Here is a 25,972-nt window from a genome sequence, read left to right as displayed (position 1 = left end):
TGAACAAAGAGCAACAATGAACTCTTGGCAGTTTACACTCTGGAGGCTGAAACCATGGTTAAGATTTGAGGAAGAAATAACCGTGACCAGAGAATTTAACACAGAAATTAAAGTTTGCCAAACTTTCTCTGAAGAAATCCAAGAACTGAGCTCACATGCCCAATCTCTGCATGCTTTCTGGACCTACAAGGTGCCGATCACAACATTTTAAAAAATGTCTGTCTCAAACAAAAAAAGCCCAGAAACCCCATGGTTTTGAATTTGAAATTTATCTTTCCAATGATTTTCAGACACAGCCTGGATTGCATAGTTAATGTGGTGGTTTAAGATTAATGTTCTCAGTTTATTGTTCTCCTACAACACAAGTCCTCCTGCTCCTGTCACAGCTCAAGTTGAGTCAGAAATATGTTGGCACCCTGAACAGAGAGATGGAGGATTAAATGAGGAATTAATGACTTAATGAAATACAAGAAAAAAAAAACCAGACTGACATAAATCAAAACAGTTGGTAAACTGAAATTGGTATGGTGAGCATTCATAGCGATAAACAGGGGACTCACACAGACACCCAACCTCTTTAAATAACTCACACTTCCAATAACAATGTTCCAGTTTTGTCCCTACTGTTACAATTAAATCAAGTGAGTAATCTGGGCAAATACTGGTCTTGCTTACTAAAGCGTTAAATAACTTTTTCACTCACAAATGGTAAAACGGCCATTTTGTGCCTTCACAAAATAATGCTAAAACACAGTTTGATCCTTTTCTTAGGAAAGGCTTGAATGTGATTGTGGTGTCAAAGGAATGGACTTCCTTACCCAGACTATCTCTGCTGGTCCTGTGGGCTTTGGAGCAGGTCACAGAGGAATAGTTTCTCTCTCAAAACTGTCATTTCATGAAGCTTTGTGAAAGCAAAATTCCTTTTCCAAGTACAGAAAAGGCAAAGAAAATATGAAACCAACAGGTAGACAGCCATTTTTATCTGCATATTGCAAATGCAACCTGATTTTCCACTGATGTCCATTTGCATCTTATTTCTCTTACTCCTGACTATTTTCATTTGACAAGAAGTCAGTTTCCTATTTCATTATTTCAGTGTATCTTTTAGAAATGAGACATCAAATTAGATACTTGCAGCTACTAGCACATTCAGTAGGTGACTGGAAATATTTTGAAAACATTTTGATTATGTAAAATTGATTTCCAGAGAGACAAGGGCAATATTTTTAAGCCAAGGAAAAACCATTTTTTATGCTTGCCTTGGAATTTGTCTTTGTCTACAGGTGTTGCTTTTATAGTAAAGCACTGACACTTGAGAATTCAGTTGTTTTTAACACATATTCATTTATGTGAGAGCTTTCATTATTTCTTTCCTACCTTTGTAATTTGTATTGCTCCTCTCATTCAGCTGCTTCACACTGGCCTCTCTTTTTCATCAGTGAAGTGCTCTCTTTCTAAAAATCATGGTTTACTTCTGTAAATCACTCTGCAGTTTTGTGGTTTTGTTTGCATCTAGAAATGCAGATAGAAAAACCCCCAAAGGTTTGAAAGTTCTGAACAGCCACAGATCATGTTCAAAGTTGTGGTAGTTAGGTATATAAATTTAGGCATCATGCAGGAAAATTTCACTTTCCTGTGTACTTTAAAGTCATTAATGAGACCAATTATAAATAGGAAATCGTAGGAAAAAATGCTAACAAAGCAAATTCTCATTGTGATTTAGAATTAGCTAAACAATATGCACTAAACTATGACTTCTGGTTCCTATTTAGTTCTGCTCTTGGAAGAGGAGAGGAAAAACAATATACATGTGTGGGAGGAAGCCACCAATCCCTTTCTGAAGCATGTTGGGAAAGGCTGAGGGAAAAAAAGGGAGAAAATCACCTTCAGAGAAAAGTGTTATTTTATTCTTGTGGAACAAAGAGCTCCATTCTATCATTTCATAGAAGACATCTTTTAACCAAAAAAAGCCCCAAAAAACAACCAACTTTTAAAAATAGTTTAAGGTGCTGCTATTAAAATTCATATAATAAGCACAATCATAGAATCCTAGAATGTGGGGATGGAAGGGACCTTAAAGATCATCAAGTTCCAACTCCCTTGCTTTGGACACCTTTCACCAGACCAGGCTGTCCAAAGATCCATCCACAGCTGATCTGTCCTTAAACATTGCCAGAAATGGGGCATCCACAGCCTCTCTGGGAAACCTGTGCCAGTGCCTCACCATCCTCATAGTGAAGAATTTCTTCTTGATATCTAACCTAAACCTTCCCTCTTTCAATTTAATAATAGTACAGAGATTCACAGAAATAGCTGTTTTTCTCTAAATAAACCTTATTAATTTTTAATTACTGTCCCTCATTAAAAATGAAGAAAGAACTTATGAGTAAGCAGATCTATCTTTGAGTGGAAACAAAATACAAATTGTTGGGCAATCATCTTCAGGCAAACACTCAGACAAGTGTTTTAGATTGTAACAGCTTATCTTTAAGTGTGTTCAGACATCTTGTGGCTTCAGCCACATCAATGACCTCTATCATTAAGTCATTTTATGAAACACATTCTCCAATATCCAATATAACATTCAGCCAATTAATCTCGCCATGAACTAGCTCCTCAGTTTAACAGGAGGTTCCTGGTTCAATAGAGCCAGAGCAGTGCTGACCTGGCACCTGAAACCTGGTGAAAAATCTCACTTTTCTGTTCATTCAGTCTCCTTTGCAGTGTTAAACAAACACCGATGCATTTGGGGCTACCTGGCACAACTCAGAACGAATCACCTGAAGGGCTGCAGGCTAATTCCCTTACCAGCCTCATCTAAAAATATTCTTGATGCTCCCCTGCTCTCCTCAATCACCAGGATTCTCCACAGCAGTGACAACAACACTAAACCAACTTTCTATTCACTCCTGACTATCCTTGTGCACAGATGAACTTTTACAATCTCTGCATGATCTCACTGATCACCTCACACCTTAGTTTCATCTCCAGTACCTAAATGGTTAAGGTGTTGAGTACTCCCTGTGCAGTACTTGAAGTACAAGTGTTGTGTTTTCCTCAGGGGAATACGCTGTGTGCTCTGAACTAACCCGTGCCAATAAACAACTCACATGCTGGCTGCAGTGTGGTATTCTTCACAAATATTATTTTAGTTACTGGTTCAGTTCAGTGCTGTTATGATGCTTGCCTTGTATATGGGCTTTTGTATATAAAAGATTATTCTGCGTATTTATACTAAAAAAATTACACACACTAACAAATAACCATAGCAAATGTCCAACATTCATTTCCAAAAGATAACAGGGCTAAAAGTCACTGGTCTGTCTTGGAACCCTTTTGAAAACCACAAATTAGATTAAACACTAAGATCTGAATTGTTTTTTGAAGATTATTAGAAACAAACCAAAGATATCATCTTTCCTTCTCATAATGTAAAACAGTTTTCTGCTTAGGCACAGAGAGCTTTAGTTGATTTGTTTATTGACCACCGGGGATTGTTCCAGGCTACCCTCAATTTCTCCAGTGAGTAAAATTGACACAACAATTAGAGAGAAACAAAGCTATCAGTTGAGACTTGGCTTTGGAATATGTTTATCTTGTGTCACTATTTGACAAAATTGTGAAGAAACTTAACAAAAAGGTTGCTGTACTTTAATGAAGTTTTACACTTCAGAATTTCTTCTTTTTTAATAGGTTGCAATGTAGCATTTATTCTAGCTCTTAAAATAATGACAAAAAAATCATATCACAGATTCATAAGAAAACCCACAATGTGAGTATGCACAAAAGGTTTGTTCCTGAATAGCAAATACTGCTAATTCCCTGTTGCAATTTATCACATACCTAATTAATTTTAAAAGGCCTATTTCAGGAGACATTTCTCTTGAGTTCAGCCCACGTGCAGACTACTTTTGGGATTTGCAGAGACTCAAGGGAGTTAAAACAATCAATACCCATAAAAATATAAAGAAAATTAATTTAATAATTTAGTAATTGAACTTACAGCCAGTAGTAATTTTTTCTTTTTCCTATTTTCATGATTATTTGAAACTGAAGCTCATTATCTTGGAGTAGTATAGTGCTGTTTTTTGTACAGCAAAGTGCTGAACCTGGATTTTTAAGTGTGAAGCTCTGCAGAAAATTAAATTGTCTATGATACTTTTAACTAGCAACAGTAATTCCTGAATATCCTCACTTAGGGCAGATGTCCACAGCCTCAGCCCTCAAACCAGCCAGAGATGCTCTGCTCTGGGTAACTATTCTTTATACTGTCAGTGTTTAGGAGGAATTGAGTAGCTTTTGTAAAAAGGCAAAAAGTAAGAAATAGCTGTACAACTCCCTCCAGTACTGAAATTTGGCATTATTTTTCACTCGCTTCACAACAAGAGAAAAATATTTTTTAGCATAGTCTATGCATTTGCATAGGAAAGTTAGAAATTTGTAACAACAATAAATAAGACTGAGTACCAAACCTTCAAAAATCCCCTTAAGCTGGGCAAAACAACACAGAGTCAAGGGGGCTAAAACTATTTATGAGCTTGGATCACATTTAATTAGTGTTTTCAGCCAAAGAAAAGAGGGAAAATTCCAAACTCCTCCTCTAAGGCAGCAAATGCAAATAACACCATGGCAGTCACATTAGCACACAGGAAACAGGCTTTACTGAGACAGGCCAGGCTTCCAGCCTCTGGAGAGCAAATAGGTTGTCCTTAGGATCCAGGGTCGTGGAGTGTCTCAGCTGTTCATGCAAATGCCACAGGTCCTTCACACTCTGACTCACAGAGGAGTCACCTCACGGACTGATCACTGACCGTGCCCTGGTATTTTAAACATACTCTACTCTTACTACCTGAATTCCTTAAGTGGCTGAGTAGGAGTAGTGGATATTCAGATTAGCTTTATTGTGTGCATTAACAAGTTGCCTTTTTAAAGAGCAAGTGACAGAAACAAGAGCTTTGTACCATCATATGGCACAAACTGGACAACCAGAGGATCAGACAGGGGTTCATGAAAGGCGGGTGCTGCTTGACCAACTTAATTTCCTTTTATGACAAAATGACCTGCTTGGCAGATGAGGGAAAGGCTGTTGATGCTTCCTATCTGGACTTTAGGAAAGACTTTTGACACCAGCATTTTCCTGGAGAAACTGGAGTCCTGTGGAGAGGGCAGGTGCACTCTTCACTGGGTAAACACTGTCTGGATGGCTGAGCGGATTCCATTGCCTATCATCATCTGGTGCCAGTGGTGTTTCTCAGGGCTTTGTGGGCCCAGTCCTGTTCAAAATCTTTTTCAACTTTGTGGATGAGGGGATGGAGGGCAGCCTCAGCAGTCAGCTGCAGACACACCAGGCTGGCTGGCAGTGCTGACCTGCTGCAGGGCAGAAAGGCTCTGCAGAGGGATCTGGGCAGGCCGGAGCGATGGCTGAGGCCCGGCTGTGTGAGGGTCAGCCAGGCCAAGGGCCGGGGCCTGGCCTTGGGCACAACAGCCCCAGACAGGGCCACAGGCTGGGGCACAGGGGCTGGGACCCTGCTGGGCAGAAACGACCTGGGGGTGCTGCTGACAGCAGCTGAACATGAGCCAGCGGTGCCTAAGGGCCAAGCAGGCCAAGGGCACCCTGGCCTTGATCAGCCATAATGCGGCCAGCAGGACCAGGCAGGGATTGTCCCCCTGTGCTGGTGAGGCCACACCTTGAATCCTGTGTCCAGTTCTGGGCCCCTCACTGCAGGAAAGACATTGAGGGGCTGGAGTGAGTCCAGAGAAGGGAAATGGGGCCGGTGGAGGGTCTGGGGCACAAGTCCTGTGAGGAGAGGCTGAGGGAGCTGGGGGTGTTCGGCCTGGAGAAAAGGCTCAGGGGAGACCTCACCGCTCTCTGCAACTGCCTGGAAGAAGGCTGGAGCCAGGTGGGTGTTGATCTTCTCCCAGTAATAAATAATAGGATGAAAGAAAATGGCCAAAAGTTGTGCCATGGAAAGTTTAGATGGGATATTAGGAAACATTTCTTCACCAAAGGGGTTTTCAGGCCCTGGAACAGGCTGTCCAGGAAAGTGGTTGAGTCTGTATCTCTCGAGTTATTTAAAAGCCATCTAAATATGGCACTTAGGGACATGGCTCAGTGGTGGACTTGGCAGTGCTGGGTTAAGGGTTGGACTCGATGACCTGAGAGGTCTTTCCCAAAGTAGTGATTCTGAGATTTTGCTTTTATTCCTATGGAGAATTATTTTCTCTCTGAAAACAAGAATATTTAGAGGTGGAATAATATTTAAGACATATCAGGAATCTGACACTGATTGGCACTTACATGCACTATTATGATACAAGTGGTAACAAAAAATTCTAGGTACCCACACCAATGCAGGATGTAAAGCAGCTGCAGATCTCTCTATAAGAACTGCTCTGAAGAAAGTATGAGCTATTGGTAGGAATATGATGTGCCTATTATTGTTGTCTTATATATTACAACAGTTCTATTATCCTTATATGTTGTCTTATATATCAAGAGTTCTTTTATCATTATGGTGCAAGGGTTCCATGGCCTCAGAGTCTCATACATCCTTGATGTTTTTCGTAGGCAGTTCCTCTGAGCACTGACTGTTCCTGGTCCTTGCAGCAGCCATCTGACTTCTCTGACTTTCCTGACTCCTCGTTTGTACCACTAGCGCTTATTGGTTACGGGTGTGGCCTGTTATCATCTGGCCTGCTCCTAATCTTTAGTAATAGGGTCTCCAGCTGCAACTCATTGGGGGATAAGATTACATTTTACATTACCCATACTGTGTCCTCCTATATATTATGAAAAATCATATAATTAAAGAAAAAAATCGACACTGTCATGGTAACAAAAAAAAGTTGGGAAAGTTGCTTGTGGTCCTGATAATGGCTATAAAGAGAATAATTCCCGTTTCCTTCAGAAGTAGTTTTCCCCTCAGCACATGTATTAATTTTTTCTGACTGGTGATACCACAGGGCTGAAGATAATGTTTTCTATTGTAAATCTCTTCTTAAAAAAGAAGCTGTATTCTTTAGTTGTAGATTTTCTGGAAAAAAAATTCTCAAAGAAAACATAAATGTTTTCTTTTCCTAACAGCATATGTTGCACTGTCTGAGTCTGTAGCATTAGATATGAAAACAATGCTGACTAGGGAGTGCAGTCAATTTGCAGTGTGCAAAAGCTGTAAACACAACTGTGATTGATACAGCTGAAATCCTGCTGAGGATATAATGAGAATTGACCAGTAACATGAAAGAACACTACATCAGGTTTTATAGTTTTTCATATAAATAGCCCATGAGGCCAGTTTGTAAAACATAGTAGATAGAAATGCCTTTCTTCACAGGAATTAGTTTGTGGAGAGTTTGCAGAGTCTCTTTGGGCAGAGACTCATCCTAACACAGCCTCAGGTACTTCTCAGCCCAAGTTTGGGTCCCAGTAGGTACTGGGCAGCCACATGCTGGCACACACACCCTTGGCTGCCCACCTGACACAACAAGGGGATGTGTCAGAACCATCTATGTAAGGCATAATTCCCACACACTGATCTTCCCTCCCACATGGAATTATTCCCATTTCTCTCTTTCTCTCACGGCTGTAGGTAGCCTTTCTCAGCATGCTTTCCCCAGGCTATATTTGTCTCCTGTGATAAGGCAGCAACATGAGCCAGTGGAAGCGTTCTGCACGTCTGCATTTTGGCAGCCCAAACGTGAAGGGCGATGTCAAGTGCTGAGGCTCAGCCATGGAGGTTTCTCACGTGCAGCTCTCAGCTGTCTGTTTTTCATCTGCAGTGAAATAGCAACACAGTGGAGAGAGACAAGAGCAACCACATCCAGCTGGAGAGCACTGACAAGGGATGATTTTCATGTGTGCCAAGGACACATCCTCGGGACATGCTCCCAGCAACTGGGCAGAAAAAGTAAGATTGCTTCTTACATTTTCCCAGTCCTGGAACTGGCTATGTCTTCTTTAACAAACTGAACTTAAGTTCTGAACTGACTGTTCTTTTCACCACATCAGAAAAAAACCACTTGCCATTTCCCCATTTGTTTGTAGTTTGGAAAATGAAGGCTCAAGATATAAGGACTAAGATAAGGAAAGGATTATGCTTCAAGTAGCTAAAAGCTCCTGTCTTTTCCACAGCTGGCTATAGTGATCACTGCCCTGTGGCTAAGAGACCACATCATTACTAAAGAAAGAATATTTGAGATTTCATACTCAGATGCTATCTACTTAGGAAAATGGTGATATTCCTTTTATAAAAGTCACTTACTTGTCCTAGTGCAAAGAAGGGGTAACTATTTTATCCCTTTGTGTCATTTATAAATCTAGCCACTTTTCTCCATCTGTTTACTATGGTATTTTAAACATCTGTTTCAACAGGTACAACATGGGTTTAAGACACCTTTAGAAAAGGCAATACCAAGTATCTTCTTCCTTGAGAAGTTATACTATTCCTGGTGTAATTCAATGGCATAATAGAAAATAAAAACCCATCTCTGCATTTGTTTATCTGGCTAGACGTAAAGAAATGTGAATATTGTCACAGCTGACAACAAAGAAACAGCTTTCCTGCAGCAGTACAATATGGGACAAATTACTGCAACTTAATACACACAATTTACTTTCCTCTGTGAATCATCCAACCACAAAATATGCCCACAACCTCTGTTTCAATCAGCCCTATGAGTGTTAACAGAAATTTGTTGCAATCAAATTCTCCAAGAAGAAAAACAACATTATAAATTATGTTGCACCCACCTGCAAATTCTGAAATGACTGATGAGAAATTTATACATTAGTTGGAGAAAAGACTTTTGTGTCCTCAGTCTGGATTCTTGCTGTTCATGTCACTCTTCTACATTAAGATGGAGCTGCCTGATTTCCACTGAGGAAGAGTATGCAATTTCTTCTGTCCTAGCAGGTTAATAACATTCAGAGAGCTGCTTCACCACAATTGCTTGTGAATAGTTAAAATGGGAACATGCATTTCTCTTTCTTTCCCTTTGTCCTTCCTTGAGGCTGGATTTGCTGGTAATTAAAAACTGTTAATGGGTGTTCTCCACTCATAAAATTCCACATTTTGTACTTGGGGGAAGAAAGAATAACAAAAATATTGATATTTGCAAACTTATAATCTACTTAGTTTCAAATGATAACCCTGGAAAGTTATTTCACCCTGTCAGGGAAATCCTTATTGCAAGATTTTTGTCAAAGCTTAATTTTCTCTGGAGTGTTTCTAAAAATGTTTTATAGCTGGTGTTTTTTGCTCTCTGTTAAGTGGCTTTAATCCTCAAGAGCCTCAGGCTGTTGCCAACATGAACATGGGGTCCCAGTGCTAAAGTACGCAGAACTGCTTAGGGGAAAGGCAGAGAAAAGAGAACCAAATTTCAGAAAAAGTATTTTGAAACTCTCTTGGTTTTACATGTGTGTGTTTGGCTTTGCATAAAGAATAACCATTAGCAACTTTCCCTCTCACATCCTTACTGTTTAGAAAAGTCCTTGTCCTCAAACAGGCTGTCTGATTTCTATCTTGGCCAGTTTATGTTGGGAGAGTCTCAGTCTCCTTCTCTTAAACTTTACTCTAAGGACCATACAAACAAACTCTGTTATAGTTTTGAAGGATAATGAGTTTTACTGATGTTTGGAAGAGAAATGGTGAGAAAAGATAAGATGAGGACAAGCCAAGAAAATGGGCAGTAGGAGCTGGTGGGAGGAATAACCTTTGAAGATTATTTGAGAAAATGAGGAGGAACTAAAATTCAGTATGAATAGTAGAACTTGAGCATTAACAAGTTTCCATACTAAACACATCAAGGATTAAGGCATCAAGTGCCTTCAGATTTTGACTTCAGGCCTCCATCCAGCAAAATCCAGCCTGAGGAGGATTATTGAACTCTACCTATGTCAATGGGATTAGCTCATATGCTTAAATTTAAGCATGTACTTAGGTGCCTTGCTTGTTCTAGTCTACGATTGCTAAGTGCCAAACATCCACCAAGCACAGTGCAGGTGTGCAAGGGATACCCATTGCTAATCATTCAGCAGGTTTGGTGAATCATGATGTAGCTCTCTGCAGGACATCAGACTCCCTTTTTTTCCACGTAACATTCTGAGTTCAACAACAGCCCTTCAGGCTTACATATCCAAGAGCTGTCAGTCTGTAACTTACTTATTCAAAATGAATTCCTTAAGACTTCCTTCCAGTGGCTTTTACACTAATCATTGATATTATGGTATGCATCAATCATCACAGTTTGGAGAACTGTAAGCAGTGATCCTCTGAAACTTCACATTTCAAAAACTTCCCTTCTAGAGAACAGAAATTTTATAGATTGCTTTTCCTATGTCTGTCTCCGCTTCCTCTTTCATCCTAGATTATTTCAGCAGAGACCAAAAGCAGTTAAATATAAGTAGACCCTGAATTTCACCAAAGTGTTGTGCTATTATCTGTGTCCTTTAATAATACATCAAATGTGAACCTAGTGATAGAGGAAGAAGAACTCCAGCAGAGGTCCCCATTATTCCAGCAGAGGCAAACCTTTGTATGCCTTCCCTAGGAAGAAGGAAAGCAAGCATCCTAGTCAAAGTCCTTAAAAAAGTTTGCATGATCTGTGAATGGCCCACCTGGAACCACCTCAGAGCTCAAGCCTGCAGAAAAACAATTTTGAAATCTGTTCCAGAAATTTCCATCAGTCATAAAAGCAGAAACCTTGTGAGATCAAGGGCAATGGCAAAAGATAAAACTGGCAGCAGAAAAACACTGAAGGTCAAACTCAGTATGAGGATCAAGCACTTATTAGTTTATCATCACTTGACTACAAGAGACCCACTGATTTATAATCCTAAGGGTCACATACTTACATTTAAAACACTGGCTTTTCTCCACTAGACCTGGTCCTTACATGGTGTAAAGGAGTCCATTCATATCAACAGAGATCCCAGGGGGATTTTTCTGTGGTGAAAGATGGCTAAGAATTCCACAGCAGCTCCCCAAAATCTGACCACACTTTATCAGGGTCAACATACAGCAGAAGCAAACATGAGGACATTTATCAATGATTGCATATCAAGCTCCTTACAACCTGATAGGCATCCTTTGACACAAAGCCATGATATTTCACTCTTCTTTTTATGGTGAGAGGAATTACAACAAATGCTATATATTCAGAGGTTATGTCTCATATTTGTAAAGTGCTAAGATTATTTGTACATGTGTGCTCCTCAGATTAAGTTGATTTTAAAAAAACCTTACTGGTGTATATCCATGCATACACCCCTCCTTACGTTGTACATTTGTTTGTGAATAGAGAATTTTTTTTAAAAAACCTAGCTTCTCTGAAATGTAGGCACAATTTCTAAAAGATGCCATGGCCACATAATAAATAGTAACAAAACTATGAATTAGCAGAATGGCAGTAATAAATAGATCAAAGACCTCCCTATGCTAACCTCCATATGAGTAATAAACCATGGTATTTCCTATCCTGTAATGCACGCCATGGTTCTGATCCATAGGGTCTCACATTTTTTGCCTGCACACAGGCACGCACAGGCTCACAGAGCAATGTGAGAGTCACAAGTCTCTAGTGTAATTCATACTCCAGTTCAGCAGCTGTGGGGGAGTTGCTAAAGAAAACGTGGCCAAGAAATTCCTGAGAGAATAAGAATGGTTGTTAACAGTTCTGAGAAAGTCTTCCTCTGGGTTATTATCCCATAGAGAGAGATAGTGCGGTTTGGCGGTCTTAACCAAACAAACAGCTCTGAGAAACTACACATATCCCCTCTGAGATTACAGCAAATGAAAAACAAAAAACCATCTTCTCTTAAAAGTGGTTTGAAGCATTCATGATACTGTCAGTGAAGTACTTGGACTTCTTCCTGCTTTGTGCAGCAGGTCACAGTTTCCATACTCCCAAAGGAAACAGCATTGGCTGAGCAAGAGAAAGTCCCATTTACTCTTACTGTTACCTTTTCAAAGCTGGTCTTTTTGAACAGGGATGAGGCACAAGCACAAGTAATGACTGACAGCCACCAAAGAACAATGCAGCTCCAACTCAAAATGGGCACTCCTGTTTAAATTACTTACACCTGGGACACTGCTCACACACATCAAAATAACTGAAAGAGAAGTTGCCTGAAAAATGTATTTTCTTGTAGCATTTTCCAACCCCTTGAGCTAGCTGGCAAATGAAAGATGGGATGAAGTTCTAGGGTACTGAAAGTCAGAAATACAGTAAAAAACTACCTGGCTAATGGCTTAAGACCATTTTAAGATTGCAGAAGTGACAGGCTCTTTTCTCCTGACACTACATACTTATATTGCCTAAAGCAACACAGGTTAAACCCTCAAAGCAACATTTTCTTAACATACCTGGAATATTGAGCAGGAACTATTTCCTCAACTGCCTCTCATGCATTTTAAGCTGTATCCAAGCAAATCAAGTGAACAGGGTAGATGGGGAGAAGAGATGGGGAGAAGAAACATAGTTCTGTGATGAAGAAGCAAGGCTACAACTCAACTGCTGGTACTCCCACAGATTTCCCAGCTCAGTCTTCTGTGCTCCTTCTGTCTCTGAAAAAATAACACCAATAGAAATATTTCTAATATCTAATCTCTGAGTTTTGTTATGTTTCTTAGTGTGCTGAGACAGTGTTTTGCACAATCAAGCACTCAAGTTCTTTACTGGTGCATTACTGTGGCTCTCTGTTTGCTGGTACAGCCATCCAAGCAGCCCTTGGAAGAACATTGGATAGCACCTCTCGTCTCTCTGATGCATTGTCATGCGGTCCAGATGGCTGCAGTATGTAGGCAACTGGGAACCAAAGCAGCTGCAATTTCCTTCTGGTGCTTATCTTGATGCATTCAGCATTTAGATTACTTTGTAGTTAGGAAGTCTACAGGCCTGGGTAGATGCATGCTAAGACCTAGCAAAAAAATACACTGCAGGAACTGTGGTAGCTTGCCAGCTGTCAAATGACCAGATTTGCCCCCAAAAAACTCTGTAAAAGATTACTGCAGCTCAGCTAAGGGAAAATTCCCTCCTGTGCAGAGTGAATTACAAGTTCCACAAGGGTGGCAATCTCTTCCAAGTGGGTCTGTAATTGAAGAAAAATTCAGAAATCTGTGTACTTTAGCAGATTAACTATTACTATGATGTACAAACCCAGAGACAAATAGGAAAATAGACTTCTTCCATTTGGCAAATGCAATTTTATTTCTGGATTAGCTGTAAGAGTCCAACATTTTAAATATTCTAACATATGTACCGTGACACACACATTAATTGGCATACTGGAAGAATACTGTAAATAAAGTCAACATAAGTAAGCATCTGCATATAAGTCCAGAGTTCTCATGAATTTAATTGTTATTTTTATATGCTGGAGAAGAGGAGGGCTCCAAACCCTGGAAAGGCAAGACTTCAGTGGGAAAATGATATGCCAATGAACTGTCTCTCTCAGTAGAACAGGTGAGAAAAATCTAAACACAACATGGAAAACACAGCACAAGCTGGCAGGTGCAAGAAAGGAAAAAGACCATGACATTTCTTATGAGGTGTCTCTATAATATATTTACTAAGTCTACAACTATAATAGTACTTGAAACCAAGCACTAGCAAAACATCAATTTTATGGTCTTGAGGAATTTACTTAAATCTAAGGCACAGAGTCACCAAGAGCAGAAAGTTACACTTGGTGGCTTCCTGCACAGTTTAGTCACATATATAGGCTCACTGAGAACAAAGTACAAAACAGCAGACTGTGAATCACACCCAAATTTCCCACCCATGACTAGATGAGGGAGGAATTTTTGCCAACAATACAAATACTTGGGAGTATGGATGTGACTGCACATAATGATTTTATCTAAGCTACTTGCTAGTTATTTACTCTGCTGCTGCAGAAGATCTTCCATACTGTATGAGCAACACAACCAAAATTATTTGATTTTAATGCTTGCATTCCTGGTATTCCCAGTTCTTTTACCAGCAGGGTTTTTATGGTGAAAAAACCCTCACAACTGAGACATAAAAATGGATATTAAGAAAGCTAAAAGCATATGAGAACAGAAGTTACCTGCGTACTTTCTCATTTTCCCCATGAAAATCACTATCTAGGAAGTAAAAATATAATTCTTTTCACACCCAAACTGGCCCGTGAATGTGTATTCACAAGTGTTCCATGTGGGAACAGACATCTGTGTTCTATCTTCATTTGTCATTTTAGAATCTATTTCCAGGAAAACTGAAAGATGCAAAATTTGGCCCCTCAAAATAGCAAATAAGATCGAGTGTTCACAGTCTGAACTATGCTGGTCAGCAGTTCTTTTAAATCATCATGCAAAAAAAGTTTTGCTGTATGTCTATAGAATGATAATAAATTATTCAAGTTATCTGAAGAACCTGATGTCTCTAGTTCAATTTACATGTCAGTCAATAAAGATACATTTCACATGGTTATTGATTTCCTATTAATTTACAGAGCAGCAGATTTCTGGTGAGAAGAGGTTCCATTTCAAGATTTGTAGTCTTCCTTAAAAAAATGTCCTGTGGGGGGGAAAAAAAGATAATGAGAAACATGCTGTTAGCTCTTGTGCAGCTTTTAATCTTTCTAGTAAGCACAGTTTTTAAACTGGAACTTAAGTAGTTTTGATTTGTATTACAAGTAATAATTGAGAAGACCCACATGCAACAAGAAATCTTACCTTGGTAGTTCTAGAGATCTGTGACTGTACTCTCAGTGATTACAGCCACAGAGAAACCATACAACCAGGGTAAACTAAATTTCAGGGACAAGGGTAATTTCAGAACAAACCCATTATAAAGGTATATGACAAAAAAACAAACTTCACTGAAACCAAACACTCATGAATACTTGTTTACAGGCACACTGAATAATCCAAATGGAAACTTGTTCTTTGGACAAGCCTTCACAAGAAAATAATTTATAGTTGCTTATATACTGATGAACGCACAAAGACATAGCAGTGGTCCACAGATAAGGAACAAAACCTTAGGTTAATCCTACTTCTTTAGAAAGGGCCTATTTATTTAATAGTCTGGCAGGTGATAAACCAATTCTGCAGAGCATCTCTGAGGGACTTTATGAAGTAGAAACTAAATACTTATATTTTAGTAGCACAGGCATGGCAAAAGCCCAAAGAACACTCCAGCTCCAGCATGCCAGGAACAAAACCAAGGATGGCAAGCAATGCACAGGCAGGCACATGCTGAAAAAATAACACAGCCTCACAATGGCCAGTCATGTTAAGCCAGGTGTGCTATTCACCATGAGGGACACTGCAGTGGCTACAGCTGCAGGAGATACCCTTGTCTGTACACAGGTGCACTGCCTTCAAAAACCTTTCTGTGTGTGCTGGGACTGACTGCTGAGGAGGGAATGGTAGGGCTAAATACACAAAATATAAAAACAAAAATAATAGTTATTTTCTTGCCCATTAGTTTATGCACAGGTATTAAACAAAATTTCACATCAATCTACAGTTGGTGTTAGGCAGTAAAACTGATTTACAGCACCTAATACTCCAGTACTCTGCACAGAGCAAGAGCCCAGGTTAACAGTGACTACAAAACCTTGCTCTGCCATCTTACTTGGTAGTAAGGATATCTTCAAATCTCCCTCAATCAAACTAGAAAACATGGGTCTTGCTTTTGAAACTGTCCAAAGTAAAGCAAACTGTATAATCCTGATACCTCTAACACACTTGTAGCTGTAGATTCTTCTGTTTCACACCTGTGCTGATTATCTTTAAAACAAGGATCCTGTGAGCATTGCCAAGACACCCAAACCCCTTAATCTCTTCTGAAAATATTATATATGCTTGCTTAGACAAGAACAATAACTGCAATCTAATTAAAAAAAAACACAACAAAACAACAAAACCAAACCAAACAATAGAATTAAATGTCTGGTTGTGATGCAGAATGTTTACAGGGATTTGTTTCCCTAAATTATGATCTATGGGAATGTAGTAAATGACTCAGACTGAATTTAAGTGAACTTCTAAAGAAAAAACAAACCCCAAATCCTCAAACTTTAAACTTAAAGTATGAGTGTGTAGTCATGTACAACCAATTCTGAGAATTACAGTTTTGCAGTCTGGGAACCACTGCTGTAATGCATGACATCTACTTATAACTATCAAATTAGCAACCATGTAATGAAGAAGGTTATATAGTTCATAAGAAGAAGAAGATAATTGAAAAATGTGTGACAAAAAAAGCAAACTGGCTATTGTTACTCAGCTTTTAATCCCCAGAGAAAAAAGCTTATGCACTTACATTTCATCATCATATTCTTTTGGAGGTGATGCTGCAATGACTAAGTCAATCCAATCCTGAAAAAGAAAAGCAGAGGTAAACATCTGCCACTAAATACTGCTTTTAGAGGTGGCCAGTGCACCACCATGGAATGTCAGAGAATCTAGGAGGTTATCTATTCCTGGAAAACCATAAGGAGAAGAAGTAAGGTCTGTATTAAAAACTTCTATTGGTAGACCATTTAAAGATTGAGCTGTTTGATTTGTATCTTGAAATTAAAGAAAAATCTACTGTTGCAACAACATTTAAAAAAAAAAGTTATTTTAACAATCATCCTGTATTAGTCCTCTGAGCAATGAGAAGATTTCTTGCTGTGGAAACACTCACTGTAGCTGAAGGGTAATGTTGCTTGTACATCAAGAAATCAAAGACAAGCTATTATCAGAAAATTCCAATCAACTTGGAAGTAATTTTCAACATCAAAGAGTGATTTTACATGCAAAGGTACTAGAAACACAAAGAATGTAATGTGTTTAAATACCAATCTTGACATGTGGCTAAACACCATCAAATTTCCCAGTAAATTACACACATGGTTTTCAGAGATGCTACATACCAACGTCTTCTGCAGATTCTAGCTTACTTTGGGAGTACCTCATGTACCCACTACTTTTCACGTTTGTAACCTTGTTTGTATTGAGGTGACAATGTCATGATTGTCAGAGAAGCAGCTCTGATATGAGCTCTGTAGGTAGAATAAAGTAGCATTCCAGGTTACTTACCCCACCCATGTTCCAAGCTTTTGCTAGAGTTGCCTGTGCTTCTGCCAGCTTGCTGTCAATTAATATCTTGCCATTTACAGCCAGTATTTCATCCCCTTTCACTATGCCTCCTGGGGAAAAGACAAATGTGTCAAATACACATAAGCAAAAAAAAAAAAAAATTCTTGGGGCCTCTTCTGTGCCATAATTGTGCAGTAGTGACTGTAATGAAAAGTGTTCTCACTGGATGCAAAGGTCTGCACTAAAAATTGTAGGAAGTCTGGCACAGGCAAACACAAAAGGAATTTTTAAGCATGCCAAAGCCAAACTAATCTCTTATTGATCATGACCAGTAAGAAACTAGTTCAATATCATTTTCTACAGTTTGCCTGTTTAGGTAATCCAGCTATACAGCTTACAAACTGTGACTGACTGCAGAACTTTACTAGTATGCCCCAACCCTGTGGAAATGTTCAAGGCCAGGTTGGATGGGCTTTTGAGCAACCTGGTCTAGGGTGAGGTGTCCCAGTCCATGGCAGGGGCTTGGAATTGGATCATCTGTAAGGTCTCTTCCAACCCCAAAAATTCCATGAGTCCATAAAAATGGCAAAATTAATTAAATTCCTGAAGAAATAAAATGGCATTTGTCAAGGGTTTTCATGATGGTCATTTCTTTGCAAGTCTATGGTGTAGTGTTTGCTCCTTAGAACTGATTTTGACTTGCCAATCTGGAACGAAGCACAACCAGTTAACCAGAACTGGATTTGAAGAGGATGATAAGAGGACAGCCTTAGTTATGAGAGGTCCTAAAAAGAGTGAAGGACCAAAAAGTGCACTGAGGACATCAAATGACTGAAATGTTTTCACAGCAACTTGAACTTAGGTGCAGGCTGGGACAAGGACAGCAAAGACAGTGTAAGGGAATATTGCCCTCTCTGTTGACCTGGTCATGACAAGAGCTCTCAAGAAAAGGATGGCAGATACTTCCCACCAGGTGCAAAGTCCACATGAAGTGGTAAGCATGTTCTTGTGCCTTCAAGAGCTAAGCTTCAGAGGCTCAAGTTGGGTTTTAGTTGGGGTTTTAACAGCCAGCTACTTAACTAGCAAATTACTATTTATAGCAGCATAAAGAACAAACCTAAGCAGCGCAGTGTAGCTATGGTCAGGTAATGGTTTTGCATGTGGAAGTATTACAAATGTCATTAGAATTTGTGAAATAATGGAGAACACGTTCCTTGACTAAAGAATACACCGGAGAATCAGGTGTTGGTATTCACAAATTTTACATAACTATTAATTTTAGCAACACATGTGGGCTGCCCTTAAACTTGAGACAGAACTTGGGTCCTTGGGCAAACTAAGTGAGCATTTCAGTACCAGATAATGAAATCAGCCAACCATTCTCAACCAGTGTAAGGGAACACTTTTCAGCAGCATTCAAACTCCCCATTGTTGCTCACCATGTTTATCTGCAGCACCGTCCTCATAGATGGCAGACACAACTATCTTTCCAATTGGAGAATCAATTCCTCCCTCAACTGCAAGGTCCAGTGATCCTTCCTATGAAAAAAAACAGTTCTAGTTCAGAGAAGTCTGTTTACTTTTGCCATTAACAGGAGCCTAATATCTTTCCTTCTTCCTAGTAAATGATGCTGTACATCAAATGCTTACATGAACTCTTTAAATATCAATCAACCAACACAGTAATTACCTTTTTTATTCGTAATAGCCGTACATCTTTTCCTATAATCTGGTCTGGGGTAAACTGTGAAAAGATATAATGATTAATCACTTCCACTTTGGAAAGACAAAACAATTAAGCTGATCTATGTAATTTCTGGGGGTAAAGGGAACTTTCCCCTTTCTAAAATAGTGTTAGAGGGAGATCAGAACACCACATCACCTTTTTCTGTAAGAATGCTTCTGTTCAACATGACCAGAAAAAACAAATACACAAGACCCAGAAAAGCAATAAGCAAGAATTTTACTTACTCCGAGTCCTCAAAATCAAGAATTTGGCTTTTTTTTTTCCAGAATATTTAATATTAAACAGTGAAGCACATTAAAATTCTCTCCTTACCATTGAATATGGATCAAAATCTTCCACATACTTCTGGAAGCCCTGAGAATAAAATGATATTTAATTGCAAAACTAGCAACTCACACACTTAACACAGAAATTCCATCTTGTTAGTGAGAGAACATGTAATTCTGTAAGCTATGAAAGAAGACAGAAAAGGAAGAAAAGTCCAGAGAGACAGCAAAGAGTCCATCCTGACAGTCAGAAGACATTTCAAAACCTCATGACAGATCAATAATTTGAGTTGGTCATATAACAGAGCATTTCAGAGGAAGAGTTACCACTTATGAGCTCCATAGTTCCTCTCTACACCTGGCAGAACAGAAACAAATCTTGAAAGCACCATGAGCAGATATGCTCTGCCACAATGTTTGGAGCAACATTTCCTGAGATTATCAACATGTTGGATGGTAACAGGTGAAAATGACAGGCTCCAATACACAGTAGTCAGCAACACTACTCCACTCTGTCTGGGTTTTAGGATTCTTTTTCAGACCCCTTCTCTCCCTCTTGATGTTGAGTTTCAGGGAGTTGGCTTCATACCACAGGCAAGTGCAGGACAACAATTTGTTAGACAGTTTGCAGGACAACAATATGATTTTTGTTTTCATATACTTCTGTGGAGAACTTAAAAGTTTTGTCAGAAAATGTCTGAAATGCAGAAGATAATATTGCAGTTAGGCACAGCAAGATTTTTAAACTTTGAGGGGACTCACAAAATGTAGTGCTTAACCCTTGTCAGACCAAGACTGCAGGGAAAAGCAGGAGTTACCTTTTCTGCAAGGACGGGAGTCAATGGTGTTTGAGTGCAGTTTCTTGAGAAGGATTAGTAGCTGCTGGGTGAGACTGTATGGCCTGTGCTGGGGATTTATGAAAGCTCTGCACTTAACCCTGAATGCTAAAGTAAGGACTTCAGAACTTCTGAAAATCTTTACTGAGGCACCCAGCTCCCATTCTCATGGGAGCTGCAGTGAGCTGGGGACAGGGGAACACAGAACCACACAACCCCTTGCAGACATGGCAAGCAAGCCAATACCTTACACAGACCAGTGGTTCAGTCCATGATAAAGGTTAATATACTCATTATTGTCTCTTTTCTACTGGATCCATTCAATAGCAAAGACTATTCCACTGCCAGACTCACCTAAGCCTCTTTCCACTTGTAAACCAAACACAAAGCTTAAGATTCCTTTGGTGTATTTAAGGGCTGGCTGTTAAATGGCAAAGTTGCAGCAGAAAATACTAATGCTTCCTCTGCTATACTCTTGATCACCTCCTCTGGCTGCCTAATTTTGATGTGACTGTGAACCTTCTGGGCTCTGATCTCACCCATAACAGTACTGCCCTACATTAAGTTTGTTACACTGCATTACATTTGTTAACCAGATAAATGGGAATTTCATCACAGACATCAGCAAGGACAGAATTTCATCCTGGGGGAAAAACTTCAATCAATCATTCATTAGTTTACAAAGTGTATTAATATTATGAACCATTTAAGTAAAACTGTAAGAGAAGTATTTTGCAATGAAAGCTACCCAAACAATTAATACTTTGAATAACTGAATTAGTACTGCCTTTTAGAATCATGGTAAAGTAGATAGCTATGGGTTTGGAGCAAGTAATTTAGAGAAGACAACTCCAATCTCAGCCAAGTCACTAAGTCATTATGTAATCTAAAGGAAGTCAGTGAACTCTTTGTCCCAGGTTGTCCTCATGAAAAACAGATGTTGCCCTTGAAGGAAGTTTCCCTGGGAAAATAATCTTTAAACAGGAAAAAACAAAAAAAAACTCCACAAAAACAAACACACAAAATAAAAATTTTAAAAATCACTAAAAAAACAATCTGCAAGCAGAAGTCATAGAAACACAGAATATCCTGAGTGGGAAGGAGCCCACAAGGATCACCAAGCCCAACTCCTGGCCTGCACAGAGTGACACCATGCACCTGAGGGCACTGTCCAAACACTTCTTGAGCTGTCAGGCTGGTGCCTCTGCGAGCCTCTTCCAGTGCCCAACCACCCTGTGGGTGAAAAACCATTTCCTAATACTCAACCTAAACTTTTTCCCCTTGGGTTCATGTCACTATGTATCAGAGATATGATCTGAATCCAATAATGTACAAATATTGCTAAGACAGAAAGAAGACATGCACTGAACAGCAATAAACCTTCCCTGAAATGGACACCACAAATTCAGAGATCAGAGAGTGCACTCCATATCCAAGCAGGGATGAATGAACCAAGGAAAACCAAGTGGAAAGCACAGTCCTAAGCCTATTCTCCCACCACTCAGGATGTTTCAGGTGAAAGAGTTTGGAGCATTTAAATCCCTTTTTGACTTACAAAAACATTCAGGGGACTGAGCATAAGTTGAAAATGGAACACTAAAATGTTTGATTGCATTGAAACAACTCTGTATGGACTTCAAGGTGAAAGCTGAAGTCGCTATTTAAAGAAAAAACAACCTCCAAAACACCAGCACTTATACTAATGATACTGCTTCACTGGTTTCTAACAACAATAGTCGAGAGCAATTGAGACCAGAAATAACAACAACAAACCACAAACAAACAAACCCCAAGCAACTACAACAACAAAAAATAATTGAAAGAGAAACTCACAACAAGAAATAACAAACTTTTCAAAAAAACACCTCTTTTGAGAACACAATTGTTATATATTCAGAACATACTGGCATTTACTGGCAAATAAATAATCTCAAAGCTGGATCTTTCTTGGTCAGTTATCCCTTCTAGATATAGATTGAAACTGACTAAAAAGAAGAAAAAATTGTTATTAATCTTAATGTTTTACCGCTCACAATCTCACACTGTGAGCTCAATATGTGTCCCAACTTTTCAGATAACGTCAATGCATATAACTTAGCATGCACTACCAAAGGGGGTTTGTACAGAAACTGGCACATTTTATAGCAGTGGAGAAGTTTAGCCTAAAGTTCACCTCTTCAAGAAGCCATCTATTGAACTACCAGGCAACCAAAGATAAAGAGATGAAAACTTCATCATTATGAGAGAGGAAAGCAACAAAAGCAAAAATGCAGCAGGAAAATCCTACACAATACAGGAAGGCTGAATGAACAAGGCTTTCCACCACCAGTTCTAATTTTCTACCAGTAATTATGTTATGATGATAGCTCTATTTGTTAATCTGATAAATTATTTTATCACTGAAAGCATTGCAGCTGGACACTAAAAGAAACAAGGAAATCTTAGGAATATCAGTATCAGATACCAGTATTCAACTATCTTCAAGATTGCACTTAACCATAAAGGGAGTTACAGATGATTCAGCCTTAAGGATTTATTTTCCTTCTTCTGCCTAGCCTAGCTGGAGCCACAGGCACACACTTAAAGCTTAAAAAGACCAGCAGTACTCATGCACTAGGCCTGTCTTGCATCTTCTGTTTTAGAAACTGAGAAACAGAATTAGAAAGGAAAGTTTTAAATCCATGATCAGTCAAACAAGAAGTACCACACAAAACACGGAAAACGTTATTTTACTTGTTTTTTCTTAGATCTAAATGATGAATTGTAAACCACCATCCTTTTAAACATCTCTTGTGGCTGCAAAAGAAAGAAAATTGCCAAACCAGGTGTTAACTTTTTGCTGTAAATAATTATTACCTACTCATAAATTATCTTACTGCTTATTTTGCTCTCCTAGGGACTGAATCACACTTGGACTTGTTAGTGCTTTTCCCTGTATAATTTCAAATTGAGAGAACACACAGAGTGAAACAGTACTGAATGCAAAGTGGAAAGAATTCTAGAAAAACTACATAAATAATGCACATTTCCATACCACAAGATTTCTTAAAAATATCTTCCATGACTGCTTTTACAACTCATTTCTACAAAACAGTGCTTGGGTCTCTGATCAATGATATATAAGAAGAGAAAATTGAAAAAAACCCCAACCGTAAATATGGACAAAATAGTAGACAATAATTTCAAAAATATTGAGAAGTCACAGTAAAAATATGCTTATGCATTGAAGGTTTGCTTTCTTAGGATAAGGTTTGCTTACCAAGGATTTCCTATATTGAGGAGGTGAATTCTATAATTAAATGGATCTTATTTTCTTCTGTTTGGCTTCAAGGTCTGAAATTCCATATTAATTTTGTTTTTCTGTCACTTCCACTATTCTAAAAAAATGGTATGCAGTAGTTTGGAATCACTTAAAACACAGAATATCCTCTTAGTCCACAAAAACTTTAAAAAATGGAATGGGCTGAGTCCCAATAAAATACTACTGGCAGTTCCCCAGCCTCCACTCAAAACCTTGCAGCAAATCAGGTGACATATCTGAGTTTTCTGAAACAAGAAAAACTTTCTACACACCAAACCCTGGCACCTACCTTTACAAACTCAATTTGCTTTGAAACCAATTACTACGTATCAGTTTTACTAATGTTCCTCTCAGTGTCCTACACTCCTACCATTACTACAGAGTTAATAAAATGTAATTTATGCTTAATTAATACAATTTTATCTTGAAGGACTTAGGGCAAGTTTGGAAAAAATTTCTACAAACTTCTTTAAAACCTCTCTTAAAAAAAAAATCACTTTCAACACAGATTGTTTTGGTATGGCTATAACAAACACTAACTGAAATTTCCAATCCTCCCCAACTTGCCACATGGTATCTAAGCACCTGTCTCGACTTCAGTCCTGCAGAAACAGGCTTCAAATCCTGCAAACTAGAGGAAAGCTTAAATTTTATTTTTTTCCTTTCAGAAATTCTTCCTCCAGCTGCTAACAAATAAGGGAGGAAAATATTTTGCAGCAGCAAGTGCAACAGAGCCTTGTAACTCACACAACAGGATGGTTTTGATAGATGGGAGAGCAGAGACTTATATTCCTGGTGGTTTTGCATCTATGACAATCTCACCATTAAATCATAACAATCCCCTCCTGTTCTCTGAGCTGTGGGTGTATTCCAGCTCACTCTAGTATAGCTCACCCTGATTTTCACTCAGAGCAGCCCTCAGTGTTCAAGGCCACACTTAAGGCTTAAACATCTCCCATCATTTCCCTATTTATAAGTGAAAACAATTTCATATCCATCAACTGTTAACAGACCCTGTAATTCTGACCTGAATTTAATTAATAAGATTACTTAAGTCACAACAGAGACTATCTGGCCCAACTACCTTCCAGGTAACAAGAGAATTTTACCCATTTTTGCATCCCTATTTTATTCTTAAATACAGACTTTTTCATCTTTACTAGTTAATAGCTTGAATATAGGCCAACTGGATTAGTTTCTTGAATCAAATAAATCCATCAACCTCATTTTCTTGAGCTTGTGACTCAGGAAAGTGAAATCCAAGTAAAAACCAGGCAGAAAAAGTGGTGTGCATTATGTCAAATTAAGACAAAAGCTGGAGTTCCACAAGGTGTGCAAAATCTAGGAAGATGAGAAACCAGAAAGCAAATGGTGTGGTGTTGTTGTCATCTTATTGCAGGGTTCCACATTGTTGTCTCCTTATCACAAAAGTTCCATACCTTCTGGGTGCTTCTCACAAGCAGCTCCTCAGAGCACTGACACTTTCTCCTTCACAAAGCAGCCACTGACTCCGGTTCCCCTCTCAGCCAGCCACCCCACTCTTTTATAGCATCTTCTTCTCACTGGTTACAGCTGTGGCCTGTGAAAGCCAGGCCTGTTCCTAATCTTGGATAATTGGCCCAGCTGCAACTCCTTAGGGGTAAGATTACTCCCTACACTATCTATTTTCTTATATTCTATCCCCCTACATGTTGTCTTTGGTGATACTGTCCTCCACTAGGAGAAGTGGGACTGGTCCTGTATGTGAACAATGAACTTCAACACACAGGCACAAACCCACACATAGCAACCAATCAAACCCCACTCCCCTTTTGCATGAAATCTAATTATGATTCTTACACACTTCTGGAGACAGGCAGGCACTGTCTTGTTTGATTTGTCATACAGTGGCCTTTTCTTTTTTTAATAGGAGTAATCTTCCTCTTCAGTATCCATGCTGGTTTTATTTCACATGCCACTTAGGACTTCCTTGCAGTGAGGATGAATAAATACTCTTTACTGCAGTAAGTCGTCAATGCAAGTAAGAGGTATAAGGTCCACCAAACCAATTTATAGACTGATCTTTCAAAGTCCCACCAGAATATTCCTCCCACGGAAATTTTGATCTTCCACCTAATATAAGGCAGTTTGGGAAGGAAGATGATTGAATCTGAAAGATTTTAGCAGACTTGTGATTTGGAAAATGTGCATGCATGCATAACAAATCATAAGACATTTCCCATGGAGGTGGATCTTGTTGCCAGTTTCTCAAACTAATTGTATATAGTCAGTAAAAAAAAGGGCCTTTGAAAATTTGTACCAAGACTGTTGGATCACACATAAAGGTATTATCCATTTTGCAAACTAGTTCACATATATACACTTTTTCAAAAGCTAGATGATATTAACTGCAGATTATGACTTTGTTAATTCCTCTCCTAAGGGATTTCATATTGCTTAGAGATGTTAAATTACTGAACACAATCAAAATGAGAGCTCCAACTGAAGGAAACATCTCCACTGGAGGGATCTGAATTTATTTTTAGCTCATGTGCCTGCCTTCTCTTAAGCAACTTATTAAAACTGCTTCCAATTACCATTCAATTCATTTATAATGTAGAAGCTTCAAGATTACTCTGGCTGTGTGAAAAGTGGTTACTAAGTATCACTTAAATTTCTTCAAAGTGTAACAGGGGAAAATAAGGAAACAAGACTATCTAAATTATTAAAGCAAAAAATGACAAAGAAATCCATCATGTTTTAATGAAACACAGCTAGGAATATTGTGC

At 38.9% G+C, this 25,972-nt stretch overlaps 1 protein-coding gene across 4 annotated transcripts in view; it reads right to left on the bottom strand.

Annotated features, from left to right (window-relative positions):
- Positions 1-13,196: 13,196 nt before the first annotated feature.
- Positions 13,197-25,972, bottom strand: part of USH1C (USH1 protein network component harmonin) — a 47,727-nt gene continuing 34,951 nt past the window's right edge. For 2 of the 4 annotated variants that reach the window (XM_074543364.1, XM_014266773.3), the window contains 7 exons: positions 19,114-19,155; positions 18,745-18,798; positions 18,494-18,593; positions 17,055-17,164; positions 16,294-16,349; positions 15,281-15,400; positions 13,197-14,538 (listed from right to left, as the gene is read on the bottom strand). In XM_074543364.1, the coding sequence (XP_074399465.1) occupies positions 15,301-15,400; positions 16,294-16,349; positions 17,055-17,164; positions 18,494-18,593; positions 18,745-18,798; positions 19,114-19,155 (462 nt within the window). In that variant the 3' untranslated portion in view covers positions 13,197-14,538; positions 15,281-15,300. Of the gene's footprint in view, positions 14,539-15,244; positions 15,401-16,293; positions 16,350-17,054; positions 17,165-18,493; positions 18,594-18,744; positions 18,799-19,113; positions 19,156-25,972 lie in introns of all 4 variants that reach the window. The other 2 variants (XR_012580870.1, XM_014266774.3) reach the window with 2 other exon arrangements.

Source organism: Zonotrichia albicollis, chromosome 6 (assembly GCF_047830755.1).
Source record: "Zonotrichia albicollis isolate bZonAlb1 chromosome 6, bZonAlb1.hap1, whole genome shotgun sequence".
In the NCBI taxonomy this organism is placed as follows: Eukaryota; Metazoa; Chordata; class Aves; order Passeriformes; family Passerellidae; genus Zonotrichia; species Zonotrichia albicollis.
Note: the sequence above shows the minus strand (reverse complement) of the source record. Positions and strands in the feature narration are given on the sequence as shown.